This window comes from Saccostrea cucullata, unplaced genomic scaffold, assembly GCF_032062105.1.
Source record: "Saccostrea cucullata isolate Sc308-1 unplaced genomic scaffold, CSIRO_AGI_Scuc_v1 ctg2061, whole genome shotgun sequence".
In the NCBI taxonomy this organism is placed as follows: Eukaryota; Metazoa; Mollusca; class Bivalvia; order Ostreida; family Ostreidae; genus Saccostrea; species Saccostrea cuccullata.
Window position 1 is genome coordinate 216,872 of NW_026923981.1, and position 12,688 is coordinate 229,559.

At 34.2% G+C, this 12,688-nt stretch overlaps 1 protein-coding gene across 2 annotated transcripts in view; it reads left to right on the forward strand.

Moving 5' to 3' along the window:
* The window catches only part of LOC134265406 (uncharacterized), a 69,556-nt gene extending 66,888 nt beyond the window's left edge, over nucleotides 1-2,668 (forward strand). For both annotated transcript variants that reach the window (XM_062747616.1, XM_062747615.1), the window contains 2 exons: nucleotides 1,136-1,248; nucleotides 2,543-2,668. In XM_062747616.1, the coding sequence (XP_062603600.1) occupies nucleotides 1,136-1,248; nucleotides 2,543-2,554 (125 nt within the window). In that variant the 3' untranslated portion in view covers nucleotides 2,555-2,668. The remainder of the gene's footprint in view (nucleotides 1-1,135; nucleotides 1,249-2,542) is intronic.
* The last annotated feature ends 10,020 nt before the right edge of the window (nucleotides 2,669-12,688 follow it).

Here is a 12,688-nt window from a genome sequence, read left to right on the forward strand (position 1 = left end):
TTTCAAACTTTCTTCTTCCTTTAAACCACACAATTTCAACCAAACTTGGCACAAAGTATCCTTGGGTGAAGAGAATTCAAGTTCGTCCAAATGAAGGGCCACACCCTTATTCAAGGGGAGACAATTAAAAAACAATGAAAACTTGATGGCATATTTTAAAAATCTTCTTCTCAAGAACCAATGTTCCAGAAAAGATGACACTCATAGGGAAGCATCCTCAGGTAGTGTAGATTCTAGTTTGTTAAAATCATGACCCCCGGGGCAGGGCGGGGCCACAATGTTAAGTCAAAGATTTACAAAGAAATATATAGGGAAAGTCTTTAAAAATCTTCTCAAGAGTAGCAAACGCATGATTGATCATATTTATATATGCGGAAGCATATTCAGGTAGTGTAGATTCAGGTTTTTCAAATCATGACCCTCAGGGGTAGGGAAGTGCCATAATTGCTGTTTTAAGTTTCACGTAGAAAATTATAGAAAATAAAAAAAAAGTCTTTTCAAGAATTGCAAAGCCAAGTTTAGTCATATTTATATGGAAGCATCCTCAGGTAGTGTAGATTTAAGTTTGTTCACTTCATGACCCCTAGGGGTAGGGTTGGGCCACAACAGAAAATCCAAGTTCAGCATAGAAATATGTAGACAAATTCTTTAAATATCTTCTTTTCAAGAATTGCAAAGTCATTGTTAGTCATATTTATGTGGAGGCAATCTCAGAAAGTGTAGATTTAAGTTTGTTCAAATCATGACCCATGGGGGAAGGGCAGGGTCACTACAGGGAATCCAAGTTTTACATAGAAATATATAGAAAACTCTTTGAAAATATGCAAGCATCCTTAGTTAGTGTAGATTCAAGTTTGTGCAAATCATACCCTCTCCCCTAAGGGATTGGTTGGGACTACATGTACTTTTGGCTTGACACATTTCAGTAATAAACTGATTTGTGCTTTTTTTTCTAGCCAGTGTGCGTAGATGAGCGATTAGACCTAATGATTTGTTGTTTTATATTACATTCAAAATTTAATTTTTGCATACTTTAGCATATGATCAGAAATTGTGTAATTTTTACATACACTTTGATAAGTTGAATGTTATTGTATAATGTTAACGTTAAAAATGACATTTTTTACTTCTTAAGATTACTTCCTGTTCTGGTTGCGATCAATAAAAACGTACAGTGAGGACAGGAACAGAGAGGACACAACGAACAGTCCAGTTATTCTTATTGCCTCTCATCATGACTGTGTAGTGGTGTGTATAAAAAAAATGTAAAATTTGCATATTATTTTTAGGCCATGAATGAAAATGATTTTCAATACATATCCAAAGTTCACTATCTGATCATTTTCCCCCAGCGTTTTTTTTCCTTCATTAACTGAATATCATTATTATCAGTATATTTTAGAACTCAGCTGAATGATTTTACTGGGACACTTCTTGAGACCTTTTTCATATTTTGACATTGACCTTTGAGTTTGACTTGATTTGAAAAAAAAAATATATTTTTACGTCAAAAATATAAAAGCTGTCTAGTTGTGTAGTGTATTCATGTTTAAAACCTGTCTTAAGTCTATTATTGAAATGCTAATTACCATAATGTTCAGATGTTAACTAAAAAAAATATATGCATACCTTTAAAAAATGGGTCTGAACTATGCATGTAAAAAGAAAATAAATAAATGACCTCATGCAATTAACAATATTCTTTGTTTTACTAAATATCACAAAATACTATTAAAAATTTTCTATATAAATGTTTTATAATGCATGTACCAAACAAAACATAAATCTCATATTTGAATAGAAGATATTCTTAGATAAGGAGCAGTTATCATAATCTCAAAGTCTACTGAAACAATTCAAATTAACCAACCATTTAACATGTTTGAGGACAGATGATACACACAAACTTTTGTCAAAGAATTTGAAAATAATAACTTCTAATTGGCCATGTTTAAAAAATAAAATGCATACATGTACCTTCCACTGCATAGTTTTTAATTTTTTATTCAAATATGCACAAAAATGAAAGTTAAAGTGAAAAAAACTTGTGTAGATTAATAAGGATGTTTTCAGAAGGGCAGACTTTTGAACATCACAGAAGGTTTACAATTTCTTTATATTCTAGAAATTTTTTACTTGCATCATTTGCGATGAAATTAGGCCAAAAAATATATACCATTCCAGGCATCAATTTTTTGTTTGTATCATCTGTCCTTAAGAGCAATGAAGAAACGAACCTCTAAATTCATCACAGTTGAGTTCAAGGTCACATTGATGAGTAGGCACTCCCTGACGATCAGTCACACCCGCGCTGTTCCATTGAAGGAACGTTTTGTTCACAATTCCAAATGTGTAAATACCCGTTAATTGCCGAACAATTTATTTGAACATGTCAGCAATCGTCTTATGGAGTTGCTAATAAGATCATTGTGTCGACCATATGCATATCAATGAATCATTTCCTACACCTTGATAAAAGCTGAGCCATCCGTGTGTTGGGGGATCTTTATACATGTATTTATGATTTAAATTATGCTTATAGGTCACATTTTAGCCGATGGTCGGGGGACTAAATTTTCTGGTCTTGTCGGTTGAAAGAACATGATCGGCCGACAGGAATATAGGGCGAAACAGAGCAGTCACATTAATTCCTAGGAACACTGATGACCTGGATAAATAATACAACTTTTCAGCTCACCTGGGTAGGGCGGGGCCAAAATGGCCGACCAAAGTTTTACATAAAAATATATAGGAAAATTTTTTAAAAATCTTCTCAAGAATGACAAAGCCATATTAATTCATCATATTTATATTGAAGCATGCTCAGGTAGTGTAGATTCAAGTTTGTTCAAATCATGACCCCCGGGGGTAGGGCGGGGCCAAAATGGCCGACCAAAGTTTTACATAGAAATATATAGGAAAATTCTTTAAAAATCTTCTTCTCAAAAATAATTCATCAAGCATGCTCAGGTAGTGTAGATTCATTTTTTTTCAAATCATGACCCCTAGGGGTAGGGCGGGGCCAAAATGGCCGACCAAAGTTTTTAAAGATATATATAGGAAAATTCTTTAAAAATCATTTTTCTAAAAAATAGCAAATCCATGATTGGTCATGGGACTACTTTTGGATTTAAACTTTACAATAAAAATCCATTTTCTATTTTTTCCTACCCTTAGTGCTCAGGTGAGCGATGTGGCCCATGGGCCTCTTGTTTCTTTTTTCAAAACTCAGCAGCAATATTTTTCATAGATCTGTCTTCAGATAGGTGACGTGAGTCAAGTTTGAAAGGTAAAGTGGCAGAATTCTGTACGATTGCGACTCGATGTTGACTCAATGTTGAAAATGTGTGCAAAATTTTGTATTGAATTGCATAAACAACTACAAATGACGCATACTCGTATCTAAACAGAAAAGAATAAATACTTAAATATTTCTTTATATGGATTATAATCATTTATGTTATTTCCGTTCAAAAAATATACATCAATCCATGCATCAAAGTTTTGTTTGTGTATCCTTAATAGGTTAAATATTCACAAGTCGACCAATCGTTGATATGTCCGATATATTTACAGCATTAAAAAAAAGATACAACAGGGTATGAAACATGTTTTAACTAAATCTTTTACTAGTAAAATGGTAATCTAACAAAAAAGCATGCGATAAACGTGATGACTTTAACTTTTCAATGATCAACTTACATGTACTTTACGTATGCAACAATTTACCGCTGTCACCTGCAAACGGAGTTTATATTTCTTTGTTTATTCCTTTAGCAAGGTAATGTGTTAACAAACAAGTTGGTGTAGCAAGATTATCTATCTACAATCTCTTCAAATCACCACTTTGTAAGCTTTTTAGACGGAGGCTTTATGCCTCCGCTCTATTGGTATCGCTCATCTGCGGCGGAAGGGAATTTGCGATCGCCATCTAGCGGCAATTCATGTTAACTTTGATTAGCCTGGTCTCCCGGCTCATCCTTTCCAAAGCAGGAGTACACGAAGCAAAACAGGGATAGGGAACCAGGCTAAACTTTGATAAACTGGCCTGCCTGTCTGATATCGGATATGCACTGTATACAGACAGATGATCAGTAATGTTTCGAGTCCGCTGCTGACACGCTCATTGGCTGATAAAAACTCTCGCTGACATAGAATTTATTCAATTTAAATAATTGTTGGGGAAAACAAATCAGATCACCGAGTGCAGTTCTTTGCATCTGCTTTTGATGCAATTAATCTAATTCGGTCACAATATTTTCCACAAACAATACATAATTCAAAAGGTCAAGGTCAAGGCGCCATGTAGGACGGGTTTAAATCGAGCCATCAAAAAAAATGAGTGAAAATGTATGTTATTGAGTTATGAAGTAGATGGTTATGTTGAAATGGATGCACTGTATATTGGAGGTAGTGATTAAACCCGTAAAAGTGAGTAATATGATCTAAAACACTTTCATCCTTCAATTCTTAAGAAGTTAGATCGAGCGAGTGACTACGGTGAGCAGGACTCACTGATTCACTGTATGTGTGCTGTGTATTCGCTGTGTATTCACTGCAGTTATTCCTTATAGGACATGCCTAAAACTAATAAAAAACAGTATTCTAAGAATCAAGCTGGTAACATTAATACCCCAAACAGAGGACTTGGAGGTGGAAATAAACGTTTCAGGTGCGACCTCAGTGAGAGTGATACCTCCATGGCTAACTCTACAGGGCCCAACTTAGATCAAGATCTACATAAGTTAGACTCACTGCTCCACACTCTTTCTAAAGATGAAAACTTTACAAAAAGGGCTGTCTCTGTCATCTTAAATAACGATGTATTCAAAACACATATTTCTGATGCACTACTGGAAAAGGTTTCCTCTCTACAGACACAGGTCGATAGACTAGAGTGGCAGGTAGACGACTTAGAACAATATTCTCGTCGAAACTGTGTAAAGATAACGGGTGTCAAAGAAAATGATGAGGAAAATACGGATGAGCTCGCACTTAATGTTATCAATAAGCTTATCCTTGCCCCAGAAAACCTATCGATTCCCATTGATAAGATTGATCGAACCCATCGTGTAGGCAAGCAGCAAGAGAACCGCCCCAGAGATATTATAGTGAAATTTACTTCATATCGAGACAAGGCACTTGTCTACGCAAATAAGAGTAATCTCAAAGAATACAACAAAAATGAAATGAATGAACACAAAATTTTCATAAATGAAGCCCTGACAAAACGACGAATGGGCCTCTTAATAAGCACAAAAAAACTGCTCAAAGACCAACTTGTCGAATCAGTGTGGACGTACGATGGAAAAATCATTGCGAAAACCCATGGCAAGAAAAGATGGACGATCACGCGATATTCGGACATCGAAAAATTAGAGGGCAACATTATGCGCGGCCCTCAAACCTCTACTCCAGCTGCGGCAGTGTTCAAATAAATACAAGACAACTTTGTGTCACACATACCTCTCTTCTCACTTGGATATAACTGGACTCCATCTTTCATAAGTTTCAGAAGTCTATTCTGCAATATCTTAAATGTATTATTTTTAGTAAGGGTTTTTCCCATACTAGGGTAAATACTTTTCTATAAATAGATGTTTACCTAAACACTATATTTTTGTATGGCTTAATACACCAAATCCCATACTGTACCTTTTTGTAAATGTGTTCTTACGTTCTCATACTCAGTTTACTGATACTCTTGTGTTTACAAGTCAAATTTGTGTTTTTTGTATATATGTTTTTTGTTCAGTTCGTATTTATTTCTTATGCGTTTTGTCTTATTCCAACCATACCGGTTTCATTTTTACTTTTATACACAGCATATCCGATGTGTGAATCCATGCCATCCAAATCAAATATAATGATTTTTGATACAAATGATTAAGGTGATTATAACTATTTTTAGGATGTCATGGATAAACTATCAGTTAGACTATTGTGTATGTTTAAATCTACATTTTCGTCGTATTATTATATATATACTATTAATATTAGGGTGCATAGAGACCAATCCTGGCCCCAGTTTTATTAAAAGTAGCCATAGTAGCAAACCTTTAAGTATTGTCCATAACAATGTTTGTAGTCTACTACCAAAATTAGATATCATAACTTCAGAATTATCAACATATGATATTATTACCCTTAGTGAAACGCATTTAGATAATAGCATAAGTAATGAAAATATTTCAATAGAAGGATTTCACCCACCTATTCGAAAAGATAGAAATAGACATGGTGGCGGTGTTGCTATATACATTTCGGACCAATTAGCTTACCATTTTCGAATGGATTTGTTAATTGATGGATTAGAAATTCTTTGGTCAGAAATACATAATGGCAACAAAAAAATTTTATTAGCTGTACTTTATAGGCCCCCATCTTCACTAGCTAGCTATTGGGACTTATTTAACTCAAATTTGGAAAAGGCACTTGAATGTAATCTCCCGATATTCCTACTAGGAGATTTTAATGTTAATGTTTTGTCAAATCAAAGTAGCAGTTTCAAACTAATGCTACAAAAATTAAATTTAACAAATTTAATCGATTGTCCAACCAATTTTACAAAAACTGAGGGTACTTGTATAGATCTTATAATTACTAGCAATCCAACTTTGGTTGATAGTACATTTGTTTCAGCCCCATTTTGTAGTTCACATTCCCTTGTTGGACTGGACCTGAAATTCAATATACATAAACAATATGCATATAAGAGAGAAATTTTTGATTATAGTAATGCTGATTACAATAACCTCAATAATGATTTAGAAAATATAAATTGGGATTCAGAAGTTTTCAATACTACTGATGTAGATGAAATGTACTCTAATTTTACAGAAGTATTAACCAAAGGCATAGATAAACACATCCCTAAAAAAGTAATTACAATTCGACCAAAGGACAAAGTATTTATGAATAGTACAATTAGAAAATTGATGAGGAAACGAAATCGAATCCATCGTAAAGCTGTCAAATCAAAAAATCCACTTCACTGGGAAAAGTATAGATACCTTCGAAATCAGGTCATTGATGAAATTAGAATTTCTCGGCAAAATTATAACAAAAAACTTACAGAGCAGATAAATAAAACAATACCACCTGGTAAATGGTGGAGAATAGTGAAATCATTATCCAAACTAAACAATAAACATAAGCCAACACCTCCTCTTAAGGTCGATGGCCAAACAATGTTTCATCCCATAGACAAGGCCAATGCTATAAACAAATTCTTTACAAATATCTCTTGCATTAACGATGAGCCTGATTTACCACCCCAGGGACCAGGTCCCCCCTTACATCATATGGAAACAATTAGAATTACAGAAAATGAAGTCTTAGACCAGTTACAAATCATCAATACATGTAAGCCATCAAGTCCTGATGGTGTTTCACCTCGAATTTTAAAATCTACTGCACAATCAATCTACAAACCACTGACAAAATTATTTAATATATCACTAAACAATGGAACTCTTCCTAATATTTGGAAAATTGCCCAGGTTACTCCTGTTTATAAAAATAAAGGAAATGCAGATGATGTCAATAACTATAGACCAATATCAGTAACATCTGTTGTTTGCAAATTATTAGAAAAAATTATTGTCAAGCATCTGCACAACTATATACTTGAGAACGATATACTATATAAGTTCCAGTCTGCTTTTCAAACTGGCGACTCAACCAGTAATCAGTTGGTGGAAATCTATAATACTATTATATCCAATCTTGATAAAGGCCGAGATGTACGGTTTGTGTTTTGTGATATTTCTAAAGCATTTGATAGGGTCTGGCATAAAGGAATTATATTTAAATTAAAGGAAATTGGAATATCAGATCAAATCCTAAATTGGGTCAAAAACTACTTAGTAGACAGAAGACAAAGAGTGGTCCTTGATGGTTATACATCAACTCTTAGACCAATTAGTGCAGGTGTCCCCCAAGGATCTGTTCTAGGTCCTTTTTTATTCTTATTATATATTAATGATATTTCTTCAAATTTAACAAATAATGTCCGCTTATTTGCTGATGATACTTCACTCTACATTATTGTTGATAATGACATTGTTAGTGCTGCAAACTCATTAACAAATGATTTAGAAAAGTTGGATCAGTGGTCAAAACAATGGAAAGTTGATTTTAACCCCAAGAAAACAGTGAATGTAAATTTTTCCAGAAAGCATTTTTCTCATCCCAATGTTAAATTTGGTTTAAATGGCCCCTTAATTGAGCCATCGGAAAATCACACACATTTGGGACTAAATTTTCAGTGTGATGCAAATTGGAAATCTCACATACAAATTACTTATGAAAAAGCATGTAAACGGTTAAATATTCTACGAATGTTAAAACATTCCCTTTGTCGAGACGCGCTAATAAAAATATATATGTCATTTATTAGACCAGTTTTAGAATATGGTGATGTTGTTTGGGATAATTGTAATGAAAAGGAGTCATCTTTATTGGAAGAAGTTCAAATTACTGCTGCAAGAATTATTACAGGAATGAGAGTGAACTCATCAAGATCACTTTTATATGATGAATTGGGTTGGAATACATTATCTGACAGAAGGAAAGTACATAAATTAATATTATTTTACAAAATTGTGTATGGGTTAGCACCACAGTACCTTCAAGATCTTCTAAGACCTTGTATTCCACCCCAAACCACATATCCATTAAGAAACAATGACGGTCTTACTTTTCTTATTCCTCAGACGAGGACCACATCATATATGAATAGTTATTTCCCATCTACAATTAAATTATGGAATAGTTTACCGTACCATATTAGGAGTTTACCAACACTATCTTCTTTCATTAATGCTATTAAAAAGACTCATTATAGAACACCCAATAAACTTTTTAATCATGGAAATCGTAGTCAAAATATTATTCATTGTCAGCTAAGAAATAATGCTAGTATTTTAAATGCTGATTTACAGAAAGATTATATAAGTGATAGCTCAAAATGTGAAAATTGTGATTTTCATATAGAAAATGCATATCATTTTTTCTTTGAATGCCCGTGTTATGTTGAGCAAAGAAACACTCTTTTTCACTGTATATCTAGTATAGACCTGCAAAATCCTATTCCTATTTCCCTTAATCTTTTATTATTTGGTGATAGTAGTATTTCATATGCAAAAAATATGAAATTATTTGATTGTGTTCACAATTATATATCACAAACCAAAAGGTTTCATAAATGAAGTGTAACTATGTAATACTTATTCCAATTAATGTTTTAAGTTAAATACACATTCATTGTATGTTTATAAATTGCTGTAGTTCTCATTTTTTCGATTCAATTCATTTCCACATTTATAAACCGGTATTCATATGTTGTTTTTTTTTCCTTTTCTATCTTTACTCATGTATCTTTCTTTCCCCTATGCTCTATTTAAATTTGTGTCTGTATACAACTTATTGGTCATATATAACCTGTTACTATATGTGTATTAATTAACCTTGTACCTTTGGAGAGGGCTCATATAGGCTATGCCTGCTGCCCAATCCAATTATGTATTTTACATAATAAAATATGTTCAAATCAAATCATAATTCTTTTTTTCTCATGAACCTATAATTATCTCACACCTTTTACCTCGCCCGAGGGTTAAGCTTTTTTAATTAGTTTGCGAAGGTCCTATCGCATGTATACCCTACATTACCTAGATAGAAGACATCTGCATTATTGTTTAATTGAAACGGACATATTTTAAATGTTCACTCACTGACTCAGCAGAGAGCTGCGGCTTATCTGTTTATAGCACAGGTATAGAATCTTTGCTGCATCTATTTTTAGAATTCTTTATCACATGTTTCAGAAGAGCTTGCAAACTATTTAGATGGGACAAACTGACCCAAATGTTTCTATGTTTACATGACCAAAACAGTGGTTTGAATCTTACTTTGTGGTGTAAATACTGCATATATATAAGGGTATTGTTGAATCCACGATATCTAGTATTAAGGCGGTGTAATCACTTTATAAAACTTTAACAATGGGATGGCACAATGGGAATGCTGAAAATCCATTAAATTTTAAGGCTTCAGTATTTTTTTTTTTTAAATAATTTTTTAAATTCGGACTAGGGTACCATTTCAAAGAAATAAATGGACGTAAACAGTAATTATTATTAGCCGAAACCTACGATCTTCCATACGTGTGTGTGAATCTTTGCTTTAGAGTGTGTATAGGTGGGGGGGGGGGGGGTATAGGGACAGTACAACCCTGGAGTCCCGCTTTCAAAATGGCTGGATCCCCCTTTGAAACAGGAAGGATTTTCAACGAAATTTGGTATTATCCGTAAAATCGCGTATAATACTGGATATTAGGGTATTGTTGAATCCACAATATCTAGTATTAAGGCGGTATAATCACTTTATAAAACTTTAACAATGGGATGGCACATTTTGCGGAGTCAAATTTCAACTAGATGCAAATGTTTTCTAAAGGTATCACCATGCAGTCAAGTAAGAATTTGGAAAACAGGATTAATGCGCACTGGACAACAAATACCTGTAGAGCTTAGTACATTTCATGATCTGCACCCAAATAGGCTTTTGTTCTGCTTAATATTTTTCATAATGTTGGAAATATTTGCATCTTCTTCATGTTCATACCCAACACAACAGAATTGTTAATTTAAACTTGAATGTGCATGCTGATCTATGCATTGATATATCTGAATGCTTGTATATCAGCTCCTTTTAGTCCTGAAGAGTTAGAGCATTTCAGGAAGCTCTTACCATGAGTCACTAAAGAATTGAAATTAATATAGTTATTGCAATTAGAGTGTTTTGTCCTTTTGATGAAAAATAGGAATTCAGTAAATTACATAATTAAGGCCATAATAAATAAATTGCTAGATTCTCATCCGATTTTTTTAAATGTAGGCGACCAGGCGTCTTTTATTTTATATTTATTTTTTTCAATTTTGCATATTTATTAATTCGCAAAGAGACAATCATCTCCATTACAAGCCTCCGTCTATTAGTACTTTCAGTACTTTGATTTGATACTGATTGTAATGTACATTTACACAATGAGTTGTCCACGTACTTTCCCGTTATTTCCGGATCATGAAAAGTATCACAGGGCGGATGTGACGAGTCGACAGGGGATACTCACTTCTCCATTGAACCTGGTCCCGTCAAGATTTAGATATCTGTTTGCCCCGCTCCTATTTTGTATTATTGAAAGGACTTTTAATCTCTAATACTGTTCCGTATCTTAACATATTTCATTTACTGAATGATGGTCTATATTAAAATGTCATCATGCATGTTTGGTATTTTGGAACCTTCCTGACCAGGTTGTCATGTTATTGACCAAGCTTAGAGATTATTGATCCAAAATACCCTTTTAATTAGTATATTTACGACAAAATCTCTTCTAAATTTTAAAGCATTACATTTTAATAAATCAAACTAGAGGTACTGTGAGCAATGTGCTCACTAAATGATACCCCCTGCCTCCCGTATGTGTATAAATCGCAGTGTCCATGTTTTACTATGAGAAACCCAAAATATGTGTCGGATCAAAAAGTAAAATAGGAGGTGCACAATGGCAATATGTAATAAAGATTCTGTGAAAGTTTCACCAAATTTCATTCAGTGGTATGAGAGATAAGAGATAAGAGAGGGGTACCCCAAAGCGTAACAGACGGACGGACGGACGGACAGACGGACGGACGGAATTAACGATTACTATATACCCTCCCGCTTTTCAAGCGGGGGGTATAATAAATATATAAAAGTAACTGGATTGAGTAACTGTCAGTGTTCAGCTCGGCGATGATGGTTGTCCTTATTTCGGACACAATGGGTCTCCGGTTTGGAATGGAAATCTATCCTCCCGTCCTGTGGTGGAGGCCTACACACACATACACAAACACATAGAAAAGGTATATGTCTTGCGCCCAACCTCTAGATATGGCTGCGTCTGGTACAGGGGGCATTTACATACGCAGGATGTGCATACACATGTACATATGGCCTACAAAGAGCATAAAGCTACTTTACTTACTAAGACTCTACTATACAGTACCTTTACTTTACACTTTGTTACAAATATTACATAGAAAGACATACTAAAAGACATGAATGGGACACCGTACAAATTACTCGAACACTTTTGAATAACTATACATATAATTAACGTATGAAGAAATATAAAAGAAAACTAGAGGTACTGTGAGCAATGAGCTCACTAAATGATACCCCCCGCCTCCCAAATGAATAAAATGGCAGTGTCCATGTTTTGCTCTGGAAAACCCAAAATATATGTCAGATCAAAAAGTAAAATAGGAGGTGCACGATGGCAATATGTAATAAAGATTCTGTGAAAGTTTCATTAAATTTCCTTGAGTGGTATGAGAGGAGTTGCGGATAAGAGATGGGTACCCCAAAGCGTAACAGACGGACGGACGGACGGACATACAGACGGCCGTCCGTGTTTACGAGAGTGCATTTATTGGGTATTTTTCATGCCAAGATTGTACTTATTGGGTACTTTTTGCTTATTGGGTATACCCAATAAGAAGTGTCGCTGAATATGCTTAAATCACCCTAATTGGGTATATGCAGGTTAGTACCCAACAAAACTTGGACACGACGATTTGTCCAAAAAAGTGTCCAAAAAAGTTGCTTTCACGGACGCACCGTGTTTTGTTGTTTCAGT